General features: G+C 41.5%; 1 protein-coding gene across 1 annotated transcript in view; it reads right to left on the bottom strand.

Moving 5' to 3' along the window:
- Positions 1-18,794, bottom strand: part of GNAL (G protein subunit alpha L) — a 196,556-nt gene extending 177,762 nt beyond the window's left edge. Inside the window, exon 1 of the mRNA XM_087756859.1 lies at positions 18,113-18,794. Within this exon, the coding sequence (XP_087612985.1) occupies positions 18,113-18,551 (439 nt within the window). The 5' untranslated portion in view covers positions 18,552-18,794. The remainder of the gene's footprint in view (positions 1-18,112) is intronic.
- Positions 18,795-19,945: the final 1,151 nt, after the last annotated feature.

Here is a 19,945-nt window from a genome sequence, read left to right as displayed (position 1 = left end):
CTCTCCTGTGCTGAGGGCTCCGGAGCTGGACACAGCACTCCAGGTGGGGTCTCACCAGAGCAGAGTAGAGGGGCAGAATCACCTCCCTCGACCTGCTGGCCACGCTTCTTTTGATGCAGCCCAGGATACAGTTGGCTTTCCGGGCTGCGAGAGAACATTGCCAGCTCATGTCCAGCTTTTCACCCACCAGTATCCCCAAGTCCTTCTCCACAGGGATGCTCTCAATCCACTCATCCCCCAGTCTGTACTGATATTGGGGATTGCCCCGACCCAGGTGCAGGACCTTGCACTTGGCCTTGTTGAACCTCATGAGGTTCACACAGGCCCATTTCTCCAGCTTGTCCAGGTCCCTCTGGATGGTATCCCATCCCTCAGGTGTGTCAACCGCACCACTCAGCTTGGTGTCATCTGCAAGCTTGCTGAGGGTGCACTCGATGCCACTGTCCATGTCACTGATGAAGATATTAAACAGCACTCGTCCCAATACAGACCCCTGAGGGTCACCACTCGTCACCGATCTCCATCTGGACATTGAGCCATTGACCACTACTCTCTGGATGTGACCATCCAACCAATTCCTTATCCACTGAACAGTCCACCCATCAACTCCATAACTCTCCAATTTAGAGAGAAGGGTGTTGTGGCAGACTGTGTCAAAGGCCTTACAGAAGTCCAGATAGATGACATCCGTAGCTCTTCCCTCATCCACCGATGCAGTCACTCCATCACAGAAAGCCACTAGGTTGGTCAGGCAGGACTTGCCCTTGATGAAGCCATGCTGGCTGTCTCAAATCACCTCCCTGTCCTCCATGTGCCTTAGCATAGCTTCTGGGAGAATCTGTTCCACGATCTTCCCAGGCACAGAGGTGAGGCTGACAGGTCAATAGTTCCCAGGGCCCTCCTTTCTACCCTTTTTAGAAATGGGTGCAGTGTTTCCCTTTTTCCAGTCACCAGGGACTTCACCTGACTGCCAGGAACTTTTCAAATATCATGGAGAGTTGCCTGGCAACTACATCAGCCAATTCCCTCAGGACTCTTGGGATGCATCTCATCACAACCCATAGACTTATGTACGTTCAGGTTCCTCAGGCGGTCACGAACCTCATCTTCTCTTACAGTGGGAGGGACTTTGCTACCCAGTCCCTGTCTTGAGGTCCATCCACTCGAGAGGTGTGGGAAGAAAGGCTGCCAGTGAAGACTAACGCAAAAAAAGTTGTTGAGTACCTCAGCCTTCTCCTCGTCCATTGTTACCAGTTTGCCAGTTATGTTCATCTGGGGGGGTACGCTTTCTTTGACCTTGCTTTTTTGGCTGACATACCTATAAGAAGCCCTTCTTATTGTTCTTTGCATCCCTTGCCAAGTTCCGCTCCAGCTGCGCCTTGGCCTTCCTGACCCCATCCGTACACAACTGGGCAGCTTCCCGATACTCTTCCCAGGATACCTGTCCCTGCTTCCACTGCCTGTGCGTTTCCTTCTTGCCCTTTAGTTTGACCAGCAGGTCTCAACTCAGCCATGCCAGTCTCTTGCCTTCCTTTCCTCATTTCTTACACCTGGGGATCAAGACTTCTTACGCTCTATGGAAAGCATCCTTAAAGACGACTAAGCCTGCACAAGAACATTATTCATAGTGTTGGTAAGTTGATATACACAAAACTGTAGTAGTTAAGGATGAGAAGCCAAGAACTTGCAAAGACAATATTCATTCAGTCATAAAAATCTCAAGACAGAGGGCTCCCTTCCAAACATATTTAGGGAAACATCACATCCCCTTAAATATTTATATTTGAACCTTCCTAATCCAAGTATCAGGTATAATACGCTATCCCCTCTGCATCATAAAATGCCCACATCATACTGCTCAAAAACAAAGAGCAGGATCTTATGGGAACACTTGTATTCGTGCCTTCCTCAAACTCAGCACATGGGTATATGAAGAAGAGTAAATCCAGTAACACTGCAAGGCAAATGTGGAGACAGGGAGAAGCAATGACTAACAGAGATCACAAGTACAGGGGAACATGAACAGAAGAAGGTTTAGAGGCTAAAGATGTATCTGTGTAGATCAGCTGGACAAGACAAGCCCTGAGCAACAGCACAGATGTGGGATCTAAAATAGTAAGATAAAATTGCATCATATTTTGAAGGGAATTTGGATCCCAGTTTGTTCCAACTAAGGAATGCAGGATTTCCAGTCTCCATTGTTATCAAGCCCACTGATGACATGTTCAATAACTTATACAGCTCACAGAAAGATTTGTGAAGTGTAATGTTTAGTCATGCACATTTTCTAAGGAAAAATGGCAGACCTAATAATTATACAGAAGCTCTATACTAAAAGTTGTACCACTACATAAACAGTTTTATCACCAGAGGTGGTAAACCAAAGCAATAAGTATTATGAAGGAGCTTGACCATACAAGAAAATCCTGGTAACATCCAATTCATTAACTACTAGTCTGCTTCAGCCTGGGGTAAATCAGGTTACTGAGTGCAAGAACAAGCTGTTTATTTTTTTCCATGCCCTCTTGCCATGCATTAGCAGCAAGGGGCAGGGACCAAGCTTTCCCTCACAGGAATACGACTGTCCATCTGTCTAGGCTCAGAGGCCTTTGCTTGGTGCAGTAAGAAACTCCCATTGTTCTTTGCTTATCCTCTTGCTCCCAAAGCTGGTCAGATGGAGACTTTTCAGTTACCAAAATCTGCAGTAACAATGCAGTCTGATAACCTTAACAACATGGGGCATTTTCCCAACATAGCATGCCACTGCCAAAACACCCTCCACTATATTGCATCTCATGCTTATCTGAAGTGAGGTGAAAGGATATCAACAGTTGCTACAAGTCATCATTCTTCACTGGACTAGAAACAGGAGATCACAGACAAGAAAGCCAGTAACAGTACACTTCTAAGATTTGAAGACTTTCCCATGCTGTCATGACAGGGAACTTGTCTGACCAGCATCTGAGAGGCCAAGATCATTAAGCTGGCATTGGGACATAAAAATGGTACCAGAAGGTTCAGTTTCTTCCTAGCTGAGTTTTCACATCTTGGCTCCATGGCCATCAGAGGAGTTCTGTGTACAGCTGCAGCATTAGGTTTCCCACTCTCGAGCGTATTTAATTTGAGAAGCAGTTTTCAGAAATTCTAGTAAACATTAACAGAGTAATTTGGATACCAAAGGTAGTAGCTTTTTGTACCAGCTCTCTAAAATAATTTAGAAGTAGACCAGGCTGTAGACTTCTAAACTAATAATTAAAATTTAGATGGCGTGTACATTTGATCATGTTCCACTTCTACCTAGATTTTCCATCTGTACAACAGGAAACATACCTATGGTTCACTTAGAAAAATCCACACGAAACACTAAAGACTTCTGTATACAATGCAAGAATTATTCCACATTAAAAAAAAATGAAGATGACATGCAGTCAACATGTCTTATTCAGTTGCTATTATTTATTCTATACTGTATGGACCTATAAGGAATGTAGAAAGGAAGCACAGTTACGTAATCAAAGACAACATAATGCATGTTGATATAAAGCATATATACAAAAGGTTTGAACAGATATTTTTCATGCTGGAAATGCCTCACCTTTGCTTGTATACTTGACAGTTTAACTACAGTCAGAAACAAACCTTACTGATTATTGTAGTTGAATCTTCCTAATGATTTTCATTATACAACACCATTCAGCTGATTTTATTAGGTTTTAACCTCTCAGCCTGAAGTTTTCCATGATGAATATCAATGGACATTTATGATCAGAAGGGAAAACTAAAAATCCAAGCAAATAAGTGTTTCTGTCACTATTTTAAGTTCGCTGTTCTGAAATCTACATCATTTTTTCAGCATCCTGCTGTTGAGTCAGGTGTTGCATACTGCATTTCACATTTCTTCATGAAAGAAACTGCATTTTCAGTTTTAAGTCTCAGAATAAAGTCTCCCTTTAAACAACCGCATATTTTAAACAAATTAATTATCACCATCATTTACATACGTACCCAATGACTGAACCAGGTACAAAGTGACAAAAATAACACCAAAGCAAAAATAAAGAATATTCCTCTTGAAGGAATTGATATGTTCAGAGTATGCAACACAACACCTTTGTGTGTAAGTCTTCCTCAATGCTGACCACTTGACTCCAGTTGAAGCTGGTGGAAGACAGAACCGCTCAGTACTTTTGAAGCACTTCTGATGACACGTACCATATTCAAGCTGAAAAATGTGACACTCAAAGATGACATTCATGAAAATAATTTTCTGCCGTGCCTCTGGGTCTCGGCTCCCTCGTCCAACTCAAGCAGTAAATTCCGGACTGATGACACTGCACAGGTAAGTTCACATCTGGGGTTCTTGCAGCCACAGCAAGACTTACTGTGCTTTCAGTGTAAGTATGCGTTTTACATACTTGCACATTACACTGACTTACAGCTTCAGATCTTTACATACTACAGCAGAATCAGTAACACAACTGCTCCTATACTTGAAGTTATTTTTCCTCCTCCACAGTTTATGCTCATAATCTATTTTGGAAGTTCTCTTTAAAGAAAATGCTTGTTTCACCCACAGGAAGGCTCCCTGTGTGTTGAGTTAATTAAAATGCTAGAAGATCTGGCTCCAGCTAGAGCATTTATCAGAACACCCACAGAGGAAGGGCTATCCTTTGAAATGTTAAATACATTGTCAACCATGGAGGGCAGTCAAGAAAGCTTTTCAAACCATTGGGTGCTCTGAAAAAATGTATACACCTGAGAAGAAAAAAAAAAAAAAAAAAAAGACTGTCTATGATGACAGGATGCCCGACTCAGTCAGGTATTTTATAAATTGAGATAATTGTTAATGTGCATTTACAATGAGTTAAAGAATGAGAACACCCCAATACCTTCACAGAGACTTAATTCTTCACTCAAATACCTATTAATAAAGAAGAGGATTATGAAGGAAAGAACCCTACCTTTATGTTAGTAAAAAGCTAGAATAAGAGTTGATTTCCAAAACGTAACATACACAACAATTCTAACAATAAGCAGTTTTTGTAACAGATATTATTTATCTTTCCTAATTGCTACCAAGAAAGCCACCAAAAACCTGACCTAAAATAAAACTGTTAATTTACTAAGTGCTTGGATTTAAGAGCTTTATATTTTGAGTTGGACTCTTTTATGGTAAAGATGATTTCAAAACCTGAACGATCAGTAATTTCCCAGCCATGAACAAGGAAGGCAAAAAGTAACAGGAGTCAGCTGATTTGAAAGACAGCATTCACAAAAGGTCCAAGCAACTGCCTGCAAGATCTAACATAGCACAGAAGATACTTCTGGACCACAGCCAGTAACAAATAAAAGAAGGAAACAAAAAACAACATCATGAGATTATTTTTTTTTCTCCTGCTCTGGTCTGTAGTAGCAGTAAATATTCAATTGGCTTAATATTTCATCTTGACAATGCATTTTCAGCTTGTTGAAAATATCAATTTAAATAAGAAGCTTGCCTCTTTTCTCAGGAAAGGAGAGGGACGTGCACAGTTTGAACCACCCTAAAAACCAGACTATACTCTAGAAATGGAATGGACCAAGCAAAACACCGCTGTTTCCAAAACATCTCGTCAAGTTAATAAAACTATTTTGTTTTGCTAGAAATCATAATAGTCCCATGCTCTTGTAGACCATGCTAGACCAAGACATGGATAACCAGCCTCATTGTTTAATGAAAACATTCACCCAGAAATGTCAGGTTACATTCTTTACCTTAAAGCAGTAACAGCAAATAATGCTGTGTGTGTGCGTCAACACAAGTAATTCTTTAAACAGAGATTTTCGCCCTCTTTCTTCACAAGGTGATCTAAACAGTTCTTGTCTTAATATTTACAGAATTCCATACAGGGAAGATCTGAGCACGTCCTGCAAATCACCACAGATAACAGCATAAAGAATATCAATCACATTTACTGTTACTCTATGAAATAACCTCAGGGCCTCAGAAAAGAACGCTTTTCTGGTATGAGAACCCATTATTTAGATTACACACAGTTTGAGAAAAATCACATTCCATTGAGCACAGGACTGGTATCTACCACCTAAGGTCAATGAATCAGTAAGAAGTTATTTGCTTAATTAAAAATAAATATTTGAGGGATATTGATAACAAACAGTCGATAAAGTCAATGGCTTATGCCAATATAAGACATTTGATATTATAAATAAGCAGCATATGTATGCCTGATGTTATTCTGCAAATGATCAATACAACACATTTTAAGCGGATCAGGAATCAGCTAATAGATGGATTTCAAGAACCAATTGTCAATCATCAACTAGTTGCAGCATTGCTAGTAAGGTCCTTACAGGATCAGTAAACTTTTAGTCGCTGATTAAAGATACCATTGTGAATAATGCTAGCTTATCAAAAGACCGAAGTGTGGACGAGCAATAATGTTGGAGAACAGCAACTCTGATAAGCACAGTACAGTCAAATAATACTTTTCAATGAGCCACTGCAAGGTCATATCTCTAAAAGCAGCAGAAGCAGACTACAAAGATTTTTATAGGCCAGTTTCAGAAAGACTTGGACATGTAGTAATTCTGTATCATCTGATGACCCAAGCCAAAAAAGTAAAAACAATGCTTCCTTTGGAAAAGAAATACAAACAAAAACACCATTAGAAGCAGGCATTGCTCATTTCTGACATGTTGAAAAAACAGTTCAGACAAGAGCAATAGGTGAAGAGCACAATTAGCTTTTAAGGAATATTTTCCAACCTGTTTTCTTTCAAGGAATGGAACAGCAATGCGAGTTACAACTACAAACAAGCTGGAGAAAGCATGTGTATTATGAATTCCAACCAAGTAGAAGCTGAAGTTGGCGGGTGTCTTATTCAGAACTTATTGGTGTGTCTTATTCAGAACTAAAATAAGGTCCCAAACAATACCACTGCTTGAACACTTTATAGGAAGATTACCTTAGCAATATTCTTGTTAAAATTCAAGCAACTTATTAATTTAGAGCACAGAGACTACTGGGAAGCAGAATGATTTCTTGGTTACATAGGTAGTTGAATGGAAAAAATCTTACTGGTCACTTCTAGACTTTCAGTCTACTTATTCATAAACTCCTTAAATCTGCTCTGCGGTCTGGTTGTTTACCTCATGCTGATGAAGCAGCTAAAGTCTTTATCAGTCTAACTTTAGAGAGAACTGAGTTAGGGGATAAAGGACTGAACTCAAAAGATGCTGTATATTTATTTATTTGGTACTCGGTAGTATCTTCAAATTGATTTTTCTGACATAGGATTAAGAGAGATTAATTCAGCACTTCTTTGCACATCATGTAAACAGTCAATTCAAGTAAGATTCTAATTACTCTTTTACTAGGGGTATCAGGTAACAGAATAAATGGAAAAAAATAATGAACAGCAGAAATTCTTACTTTTAAATAAGTTTATTTGACCTGTAAAGAAACACAAAGTGAGGTATTACAAGAAGGCTTTGGATTCACTTTAAATAGGAAGTCAAAAGGGGAGAGAAAAAACAACAACAACAAAAAAATCCAACAACAACAACAAACACTGAAGAAGAAAACTTTTGCTCCCATACTCTTTCAACAATCTTTATCTTAGAGAAATATTGTCATTAAGAAGAGGTTACATTTCAGTGGCAGTCACCATAGTAGGATGTACTTATGTTACACTGTTTAGGCTTGACAAGGTTATATATTTGTTTTGCTCTGCACCCAGTCTACATGTGCTATAACACCAGGTGCTGGTGAACCTCAGCAGCCTGTGCCATTGCTCACACAAGCAATGCACAAAAACCCGGAGAAACTGTGGCTTTAAGGTGAATGGTCTCCCCCAAAAGCAAAACCAGGTATTGACATGTATGTGTTCTTAAGCACTGTACAGGGTGGTGGACCAAGTCTGCTCATTCTCGTCCGGAGCATCAGAGTCCATATTTCCTTTCCCTGAAACTCCTGGACCAGGAGCACTAGCAATGGTATTGGGCATAGCATGAAGCAGCATGAAAGCCAATCCCATCTCACCCCTGCCCACCCCCCAAACCCTTCTGTAACACAGTCATCTGAAAGGCTGTTTGACCTTCTACTGCGTTGGTTTAACTTTTCCTGACATGTTGGAAAGTATTATTCAGTCTCTGGCAGACAGACCACATATCCGTGAATCCTTTTTAACTAGACAAGGATGACCGCCAAATGGTCTTTGGAGTGGATTACTCTCCAGATGACCCTTTCTACATTAAATTATGACCAACTTAAAGTATCACGTAACTATTCTCTCCTTTTCAGCTTTTCCATGAAACACTTTTCCTTCCACCTCTGGTAGTTCAAAGACATAGCTGACATACACATGGAGCCAGAATCCACTGACAGAAGAGAATTCTGCATATTGCAAGCCAGACACCACTGTAGGCATTTTTGTTCTTTTTTTTCCCCCCTCTCTGCTCAGTCAACATCCTCACCTCCATATATAAAGAGGTAGAAGGTCCTAGGAGTGAATATGTTGCCTCCTTAGATATTACTGTAGTTTCTCCATTTAAACAAACAAACAAAATCCACTACACAAAAAACCCACACCAACTGTAGTGTTTCAATAATAATCAAGTTGGAAAGACACTATTGAACAAACAAGCTCATGAATCTAGATGTCACATCGAGTAGTAGAAGAGAACCTGAGGGAGCAGCCATGGAATTTGGAACGACAGCCTTATACACCCTGGGTGTATCTGGAAACTCATGGAAGCCTCAGAGGGATTGCTATGGCTCCTGTTCTGAAAGCAAGACATCAGGAAGCACTAAATCAAGCACAACTCTACTGCTTCTCTATCAGTCTTCCATTAAAGGAAATTAAATGCTTTAGAGCACTGAAGAATCACAGAAAGTGTAAGGCTGTTCAAAATATTCCTAGAAGTAAGAAAAATGTATTTACCAAAAGGAACAATGCATGGCAATTATTTAAATGCAGTTTGTTACCCAGTCTTTCTCCAAGTGCCAAAAGCTTGTGTTCCCCTCCCAGTGCTATTTCATCTATAGGGGAAGCCCAGATCAATACAAACTTGAAGTTCAGTTCTGTTAAACAAACCAAAGCCATCAGAATTTATGTGAAAGAAGGGTGGTTTGTTGGTTGGTTTTTGTGCCCACCCCCCAAAAAGTGTGAGAAAATACTCTAAAGAATTTGAGATTTCTGTTTTTCTTTCAAAATGTTAAATCAAAGTAAGATTAATTATTCGATCTGAACCAGAATTATTGTCCTGTAGGTCCCATCTGTTTTCCTTCACTGAAATATTTTCAAGGGATAAAAGCAAAACAGCTTGAAGAGCTACTGTTCTGCATTAAGCCATGCTCACAAATCAGCAGACCCAATGAATAAAAGGATCTGAAATTGATCTTAAGTTTAGCCGATGCTTAATACAGTTTTCCTCCTTGTTTATACATGACTAGGTTGCACAGCATCACACGTAACAGTAGTATACTTGTAGTGTACTACAAGGTTCTTCAGCACAGCTGAAGCAGAAAATCTTACTTTGTACACACCAAGGATTTTTTTCTTTTTTTCAGTTTTTAATATTAGGTGATTAAATGATTGGGGGAAAACAGACACATTACAAGACATTAATACCTTCCACAGCATCTTGCCGTTTAGAAAGGAAAAAAAAAAATTATTTTTTTAATTAAAAAAAGTAACAAGCCTCTTTAACGATACCTTTGCAGATTATGAACTGGTTATTTCTTAATTATATTCTTCTGCATCTTAGGTTTATAGTTTGTATAAGAACATAAAAAAAGAAGTCTGTCTTTGCAAAGGCTGGTACATGTTAGAAGCACTTAATATCTTGTTCATGTCTCGTCTAGAGAGTGAATTATACAAGTACAGCAAGCTCAGAACAGGCAGAAGATAACACCATAAGTCTATGTTGTAATTCAAACATCCAGTGAGTCAAAGGATAAAACAAAAACAATTTTGTTACAGAATCCATTAGACTTGCCCTGTTCTTACAAAACTTTAAGCCTATGACATACGCCAGGATATAATCCAACCACATACTGTTGAAGGCTGGTTTCACTCACCTAGACTCCTCATGGCAATCTACTGTGTTTTATAAGAACTTCAGTGGTCACGTGTGTGTATCTCTACCTGAAAAAGTATAATCTGGAATAGAAAACTATTCTTCAATCAATATGAAATGAATTCAAGCATGTGAAATATGAATGAATGCTTCTCACTCAAGAAAAAAAGCAACTTCCTTCTTTTGTAGCTTAATCTTCCACATGTGAGATGTTCAAGAAAATAAAGATGATTATTAAAAAGGCACTGCCTAACACCATGCAGTGCATTCTGCATTTGCTTCAAGATCCAGAATGATTAATTCTCCATAATTAAGAGAATTGTAGCATAACAGAGTTGGTAACGTCTCCAGCAACATTCACAACAGTTTTCAATAAAAGATTAAGTTGCTTAATATAAATTACACTTGCACAGAAGAATAAGGATTCATCATCATCCACACTTTTGGCAGTTTAACATAGCCGTCATTCTTCATGATGGAAAAATAAAACTCTCTATCAATTTTAATCCACATAGGACAAATTAAATACATAGTATATTACATGTATCAATAAGTATGTCTTTTCAAATAATCTAAAAAAAAAAAAAAAAAAGATTGGGGGTGGGGAAACAATGCCCGCAGAGAATGAGGACTCAATTTATTTTCAGGTTTTTATTACAGATGTTTTTCAGCCAGCTATTTATCTCCATTGCATGCACTAACCCAAATCACAGAAGGAATGTTCTCCTTTTCTGCAGCTTCTGAAGACCAACTAGACAATTTGCGTGAACTGATTGCTGATAAGAGCTTCCTTTTTGCCCTTTATAGGAATGAAGTCTCCTTAAAAGAAACTGTCAAAATTGTATTGCCTATCATAAAGTGAAAGACTTTTCAATTCTTTTTCTTTTTGTTTATTTTAAATACTTAGGAGGGAAAAAAAAAGCTTTCTACTTTTAAACAGCTTTATAAGTTCCAAAGTGCATGTTGTTCCCACATGATGTAAATTCTTGGCTAAAACGGAGTTAAAGATAACAGTATAGAACTTAAAACATGACCTGGATTTGACTTACTACAGTAATGGTATTTTGGGAAAGAATAATTTATTACTTTGGAAACCTAACATTACTTCAAATATAAGTGGAATTTGTAATTCTTCAAACTTAAGTTTAAAAACAAACAAATGTAGAATACCAGATTATAAGGAAGCAATTCAAGTCTGACTTCAAAGAGATCTTATCAGTTAAGATCTTCCACTATAAGTGATTGATGTTATGCCTTATGTTACAGACATTAATTGGCAGGTTTTTTCTCAGATTTTTTGATCCTTTGTATTTGAACACAGAAAAAGAAATAATAAGTATTTTCTTAAATACTTTTTGTCTATTCTAGTCCCAAACAGCATGTCCTTCCTTCTTCATACAGCTTACCCAGTGAGGCTTTAAGTCCTTAAACATTTATTCAGTAGTCATGCGGAGACAAATCACGAAAGACAGGAGTTTCACATACAGCTATACAGTGCTACAGGGATAATATGAAATACCACTAGTCAGTATACTTAACATGCTCACCCACTTTTGGAGAAAGGCATAAATATGATGTGCACAGGCCAGGTATGAGGCTGCATTTCTTCCAGACCCTGCACTCCTGGGTATTTGAAAAGCAAACAAACAAACAAACCACCCAGCCTTATTGATTTATGATACTATCAGTCAAAAGAAAACATTCAAAAATATAAAAAACCCTAAAACAGTTGTGTCAGACAGTTGTAAGTAATGGCACAGTAAGACAAAGCTTCTGCCCATAAAGTGAAAGATGTGTTGATGACTGCAGCACAACAAATACCTCAGAGGGTTGAACAACCATGCAAGGCTGTAAATCTTAACCATAACTGGATGATTTTAACTATCCATGAAAGGCTGTTTTTATTAAGAAAATAGTAAGTAATAACTACTGGCATACATTTTCCATCTCTAAAAATAGATCTGCATCTTCAGTGAAAGACAGCTTTAGATTTCTTTTGGACCATGGCACCAGTCCACGGGCTGAGTAACATCTGCTCCGTGCTTCATTTTACTAATCTGTTCAACTCATCAAGTGTCTACTCTAAGAGCCTCTTACTAGACATTACAAAAGATCCAAACCACACAGAATTTAAGAAAACACTGAAAGGTATGGTCAAGACTTCCCCAATGCAAAATGGTAACTCAGAAGTTTATATCCCTTCTATCGGAAGGCAAGTGACAGTTCTATTGCCTTACCTGCACCATTTTGTTTCTCTACAATTATTCAGAAGTCTGTGGAGAAGAACCTTTTCCACATCATTCAGCAAAAGCAAAATGTTTCTAGGACAGGCTATCAAATAAGTTAAACTTGGTAAGCAGAGGGAGGGCCAGGTTTCCCCCACAGCTCAGCCAGGCTGTTGGATTAAAAAAAAAAAAAGAAGAAAGAATTTGTAAAAAAATTAATTCAACTTTTTACCTGACTTGAAAAGTAATTTGAAGGAAAAAAACCAAAACACCACAGTAAATATTTCCCCAAATTTGCATAGTTTTGCTGTGTCGAAGATGCTAAAATAGAAAAAAAAAACCTCCCAGAATATAACTATTATTTATACAGTATCTTGGAGATTGAAAAAATATTGTAAGATTCACTTAAGGAATGCCAAAGGACTAGCAAGGTAAGAAATACAGGGTGTGCGGTTGGGCAGTGGAAAGGAATGAACATGGGAACAAAGTTTAAAACTGTATTTCTTCTAAACTGGGGGAAAAGGCACAGGGAATGGGAAAACAAATGTGCAAATCCAGAAGTTCTACATTCTCTTTAAAATTTCTGCAGTCGAGAAATTACAATGGTAATGGGAGCTTAAAATGGCAAAGACAATATTAGCATAGCTTGCTTAATTAAGACACTACATAACAATAAGCATTTATGGAATACATACCGATATACAAAACTTGCCTAATAACTGAAAGTTCATATTGCCTAAGAAACAGCTGCAGAACCCATCCTTGCACAGCAGTTAGAGCCTCCCAGCACTGCTACACTTAACGTGGAATAGAACAAAAAAGTGTATTTTTTTTTCATTAAATATTAAGTCATTAAAAAATAAGCAAAATTAATCAAAGAACAGAAATAAGTTAAAACAGCTAAACATGGGCTAAATGAAATTAGTCGGTAATCTACAGAACAAAGAAAAGCTAAGTGTTGTAAATCAGGGATTGCTTTCAGTACATTTAAAAAAACCCCAAAGTTAAGAACTAATTCCAGCTCATTCTGATGACTTCTGCCTACTGGTTTCCTCATCTGTGAGGAGTGCATACACCACTTCATATGATGCCATAAGTTACAACAAAAGCAGAAGAGCATTTGGAAAGACATGCAAATGATGCAAAGGATTAGGGATTATATAAACCATTTACTCTATTACATTGGTCAGTATTTGCAGCCCATTATTTCAAAGTCCTGAAAATATCTGTTCCTACCAATTAGATATCCATTATCTACATGCTAGAACTACTGGGCCGTAGAGATCCAAAATCTATCAGCACAAACCAACAATTTTTTTTTGTAAAGACGAGATAAGCATATACAGGACGCAACAAGAGGGTGCAACACCCTGGAACACACGCGATGGTGCCCAGCTCAGTTATGGACCAGGGAGGGCATCATCTCTGGTGGTAACAGAAAAACACCCCAAGCACACAGCCTTATGCAGGCACAGGGAAAGTATTAGCACATCAAGCTAAACTAAATTCAGGTATTTATCAATAAGCATGAGTTGGCACTATATAAAAGTTAAAGTTTTTTTTAAATAAGATTTATTAAGTTTAATACTTAAAATTGGCTTTGGGATGATAAACTTAAGGGTTTGCTGATGCAGCATACATAAATAACAGACTGCAACTTTAGTCTAAAAGCTACTGCCAGAGCAGAAAACCTTTTTGCAACACAATTTAATTCTGACAACAGTCAACAGGTGTGTAGTTAAGAAAACTGTAGTAAAGCATTACTTTTGTAATACACCTCTGAGCTTTCAGGGATCTACTGCTTAGGAACTCCCCAAGCTTGACAAGGCAACTTTGTGTTTGATTTCTGTGAATTCAGGGAAGCTATGTTTCTTTGTATGTTTTTATACACTTTTGTACATGAACATTATCAAACATGTCTAAATTTCACTATCAAGTCAATACTTAAATATCATGTAAGCAGCTACAGTACCTTTTAAATGAACGAAATTACTATCTCCATTTTCCCTCCCTCATTCCCTATATCATTACTTTCAGTTTCTGTTGAACAGAAAAGCTTTTACTCCCAGCACTTTCAGTTTCAGTTTAGCAGGGAAGTGCAAAAGAATGAGCTCTGCTTGAGAAAGTCATCCGAAGTTAGGACAGCAAGGAGGAGTCAGGGGAAACAGAAAAAACAGGAGCCAGAGGAGACCAGATGACAACAGCTATCTAGGAAAAAAAATATTTTTTTATCTATGGCTTACTTCAACATTACATGAGCCTTAATTATACCACAATGGCTAGCACTTTGTTTAAAGCCAATCCCCCTTCACCCTGCTTACTCCCAAAATAGTTTAAAATATGAGACTGGAAATGAGAATTCAAATTGCTTCTATAAAGTGATTTGTAATGTTTGTACAGTTTCTAGGAAATCAGCAGCTAAAACAGTCTTGTAGAAGAGAGTGTTTACAATTCTTTGGAAAAAAAGACCAAGCAGAAAACAAGACAAGACAGAAACCAAAGCTACAAGACTCTGACCAAGCCCTATAAATCTGTACAATAAATATGTATGTTTAAAAAAAAAACCAAAACCCTCATCTCAGGGTTAGCAAAAGCATCCTAAGAATTCTGCACAGATTAACATTTTCTCTTATAAAAATAAAAATAAATAAAAAAGAAAATGCAAATAATACAGTGTACAATAATCAATTCAAGGTTTCCAGCCCCTTCTCCTCTTTTTAAAGTGGACATTAAACAAGAACAGCCAATTGCGGTGGAAAGCAAGTTTCCATTTTATGTGGGTTCACCTTCTTGCATAAGAAAAACAAACAAACCCAAACTGTTATTCGAGTGCACCAGTAAAGCCCCCACATCACAGTTACAGCCACCTGATATGGATACACCTATTTATGTGGGAGGCACACACAGAGAGCTGATCTCGAGGACTGACCGCACATCCCCCTTTCCATAATTGTTGGTTATGACAAAACACATTAAGTGTTTCCAAATGTAGGTTAGAGGGGAGCATCAAAACATCATGTGCAGCATGAGACATTATTTGGGGGGAACATGTTCTTAGAGAGTTATTTACCAACACACACTAAAAAAAAGCCTTTGAGACTTCATAATATTTTGGTAACTTACATGCACAGCTCATCACAAAGCTGATTTATTATGTCAAATGAAAACAAAGGTGAATTAGTGTGCTTTTAGGGAAAGGTCATTTTCGAACACTTATAGAAGCTTCTCTAATATACCACTTACTTAAAGACTCTAGAGATTATTAGTGTTCTTATACTAGTGCATTTATTTACTACTAGATATCAAAAGGGTATGCAGCTCCTTAAAATATACAGGGCATTTTCCTCTAAAATTTTGGTAATATCCTCTCAACTTGCCCCGGTTTCACGCACAAGACATACAAGGACAAACCGAAATGAAGCTATTATTTATAAACTTGTATTTAAAAAAAGAAACAAACAAAGCCCACACCAACACTGTTGCTCAACTTTGTTTATTCTGTGACGGTGCTCTGCTGTCACTGCATTCACCATTTCCCCTCTGCTATGCATTTCCTCCATGTTGATCTACAAAAATATTCCTCCTCTCTCTAGCAAAGGTAAGCTTTTTAGGTTCACTCTGCCAGGAAGACCTTCGGGACAGGGATCGAGTTATTTACCATCAGAAATGCCATAAAATCTCACGCTGATAATATTCTTTATTGTAAAAGACCTTTGTATGCATCCTAAGTCTTTTCCTCTGTGCAAGCCTGAAAATGATTACCTTGTGCAATGCAATTTTGCTTTACTCCTTCTCTAACAAATAAACCCTTCCCCATTCTAAATATTTTCCTCTTATCTAGAGCAGCATTTCCACTTCTTTGCAAACAGCAACACAAAGCACCTGCAGCTCTCCCTACATCCAAATCAAACATTTATGTCAGGCCCTGATCTGCCAGGGCTGAAACAATAATCCAGCATTTCCTCCCTGCGATATGGAGATCAAGAGAGTATTTTCCGATTATGACACAGATTTAATACAAAATTCAACGCAGAGAGTCTTAAGAGTGTTAAGTTTCTTTCAGGGTGCCAAGGGTCAGAGATGGTTTATTTTTCAAATTGCGTTGTTTCTGAACAGGTGTTTACTGCTCTGGTTTACTATGACAACCACCCATGTTATAGACTACACGCAGTATCTATTTGTTGGGATCCTTTTGTTCAAGCAATTACATTGCTCTCTAGAGGAAGGCCACCAACCAGTATCTTTGCCTTCTTGTAGCCATACTGGTCACAACACACTTTGAGGTTACACGAAGAAAAACCTTTTAAAAAATAAATGGGATTTTTTTTAATGGAATACTTAAAATTTGAGTTAAATACCGCAACGGTTCAAGTATCAGAAGAAACACTTAACAAAGAACATTATTAATTCCATGGAGTAGGTATTACACCTTCTTCCTCTTTCTTTTTACTGGCTGCACTGGTATCCTACAGGCTGGTATTTTATGGGAAATAATAAAGCCCATGATTTGTTTTTTTTTAGAATTGAAGCACTACAGTTCTGGCAAACATTGCCTATACCGTTTGTGAGCTGCTGTATTTCATATTTTCTCCTCCCCTCACCCACCAACAGGAATGAAGGAATCCAATAACATGGAAACACAGCTTGGTAAAGAAAGACGCAAGACTACCCAAAAATCTGGAGCGCACACAGATAACCACCAAAACTCCGTACCACACAACTTTACAAAAACACACAAAGCAAGCTAATGCAAAAGCAAATCAGTATTTCCACACTAACAGAAAACAAGAGATTTATGACCAGAGCTAAGAGCCCTCCGCTCAGACCATAAAAAAAAAGAGCCCTGCAGTATGACTGTTCTGTTTCCTGCAGGAAATTAGATGCTTGTATTAGATACCCCTGTGGTTTTCATACTGTAAATGTATCAGCTGGTACAAATCCTCTGGAGAGGACTATTAACTAATGCTTAGAAAGAGCAGTGGCAATAGCGGGCTGCACGTAGCACCTCAGAGAAGAGGGGACAAAAGCTGACAAGTCATCCCGAAAACATCTGAGAGCCAACAGCTGAAGAACACATCTTGTAGTAGAGGCGATGTCTGTGAGGAAGATACGTACCTACACCCGCTTATTTCCCCTTACACCGCTCACTGCTTCTTTAAATAAGGAGCCTATTGCTCATCAGCACTCCTCTCATTTAGGAGCCACAAGCCCATACTACCGCGCCTCATTAAACCATCCCTGCTTACACACGGCAGAGGCGGATCACCCACAGGCTATACACATCTTATGCATGGCCATTTTTCCTCCTTTCTACTGTGTGGGGTTTTTTCCCCCCCCTTCATGTTTCCGAGTTGCTCGAAGGCTAAGGCAAGTCCTCGCCGAGGCTGCCGCCCGCCCGGGGCCGGGCTCCCCTCCCCCGGAAGACCCCGCTGCTCCCCCATCCGCATCGCTGCCGCCCGGCGGCCTGGGTGGAGCCGCTGGCCCTCTGGCAGGGCGAGCGCCGACCGTGTTCTCCATTGCAAAACCGCTGCCAGGGCCGGGAGGAGGGAGGAGAGAAGAGGGGGGAGGAGGAAGGGAAAAGAAGGTGTAAACCTGCCTGGGGGAGAGCCCGGGGAGGGAGACGGCCGGGGGGCGGGAGGGCAGGGTCGGGGTGGGCAGCGGGGAGACAAAGGAGGGATGGAGGGCGCCCAAGGAAAACGGGGGAAGCCGGGGAGGGGGCGCTGCCGGGGAGCCCCGCCGGGCACCTGCCCGCCCCGGCACACGCCCCGCACACACGGACGGGTCCGTGCACACGCACACACACGTACCCAGCAGCAGCAGGCGGTGCGTCTGCTTGTACTCCCGCTTTTGCTCCTTGAGCGCCCGGTCGATGCTCTTGCTGACTTTCCTCGCCTCCTTCTCCGCTTCCCGCTCCTCCAGGCGCAGCTTCTCCCAGGGTCTCTGCAGCGCCGGCGGCTGGTGCAGCGCCTGCTGCCGCGACGCCTTCCCCCCGCCGCCCGGGCCGCCGGCCTTGGGCGGCGGCGGCCGTTCGGGGGCCGCTCCGTTACCGCCACCGTTCTGCAGCAGCAGCGGCGGCCCGTCCGCCTCCCCGCCGGGCTTACCGCCGGGCCGGAGCGGGGCGCCGAGGGGCTGCGGCTGCGGGGCGGCATGAGGCTCCGCCGGCGCTTCGGGCTCCGAGGCGGCGCCGGCGCTGGAGATGGAGCCGTCGCCGAAAAGCCGCGGGCGCAGGCTGTAGCAGAGCCCCATGGCTCGGTGTCCCCGGCCGGGGACGGGCTCTGGCGCGGCGGGGTTGGCCTCAACGCTTCCCGCCGGCCCTAAGCGCCGGGGAGGGGGCGCCGCGGAGCCCCTCACGGCCCCGCTGGGCCATCTTGCATTTTCCTCCCCGGGCGGCGGCGGCAACGGCTCCTCAACGCCGATCACCTGACACCGAGCTGCCACCCGCCGGGTCCACCTTACCGTAAATACCCCAGCGCCAGTTCACGGCGCAGTACCGGGTGCCGGCGGGGGAAGGGCGGGGGCACGCCGCCCGCGCCGCTACACAGGCGCATACACACGTTCGCAGCCCCCCCACCCGCCCTCCCACCCGCCCCTCAACCGGCTCCGCCGTCCTCTCACGCCACCCCGCCCGATGGCCGCCTGCCAACGCCGAGGGGGCGAGGGGGCTCCCAACCTGGGCGCGGAGCGGGAACCGCTCCGCGCCCAGGCTGGGAGCCCCCTCGCCCCCGCGCTGTCTACGCCACCCGCCATCCCTGTTTCCTCCCTCCTGGAAGGGCCACCGAGCCTGTGTGAGCCCCGGGAGCTTCCCCCCCGCCCCCCCCCCCTCGCCCGGGGGGAGAAGCCAAGGCCGAGGCCTCTCACAGAGAGGGACCCTTCGGGGTGCCAGCGGCCCCGGGGGGAGGCCGAGGCAGCCCCCGCCAGCCTGCCATCCTCACAGCTACAACACGGTTTTCAGCCCTTGTACACACACATGCGGCTTCCCGCCCACACGCTGACTAACGGTGCTGTGGGAGGAAGGCTTTGGGTGCGACGGTGGGAGAAAATAATAGGCGACGTTTGGGTTTGCTGGCTTTCTCAGTCAGTGTCGGCGATAGTAGCAGCGGGGAGGGAAGGCTGGTGCTTGAAGTCAGCCAGTTCAAAAGCAGTGGCCGCCCTCCTCATGAGAAGTCCTGGACAACCTCAGGTTACTCCAAATGCATCTCAAATGGGCTCTCCTTCTGCTTCATCCGCCTCCGCGTTCTTCATAATCTCAGCAGTTTTTCTACCATAATATTTCATAAAGTCGTCTTTCTTGGGAGGCACATGGCTACTGGGTGAAACAGCGTGTCTCTAAATCTTAAAGTAAAGGTCGTATGTTCACTATTATGAATGACAGGTACCTTAGCATAATTTAGAGTCTGTCTCTTACTTCAGTAACATCGACTGCATTCATGAACCTCTTTATCCGTGCAACATGTCCTTGGGTTCTGTAATGACCCTGTTGTATTAGGTGATTGGTTTTGTCTCCTAAGTTTTTCCAGTGACCAATATTAAATTAATAAATGCCGCTATTTATATACCGCTTTATGAAGAAATGGAGGGAGGTGCAATTCCTATACTTCTTTATGATGAACAAATTAAAGCAAATTGGCCACAGTTTTTAG

The sequence above is a fragment of the Nipponia nippon genome, unplaced genomic scaffold (assembly GCF_047370975.1).
Source record: "Nipponia nippon isolate SJK-2023a ecotype South Korea unplaced genomic scaffold, ASM4737097v1 scaffold_1, whole genome shotgun sequence".
Taxonomy (NCBI): Eukaryota; Metazoa; Chordata; class Aves; order Pelecaniformes; family Threskiornithidae; genus Nipponia; species Nipponia nippon.
Note: the sequence above shows the minus strand (reverse complement) of the source record. Positions and strands in the feature narration are given on the sequence as shown.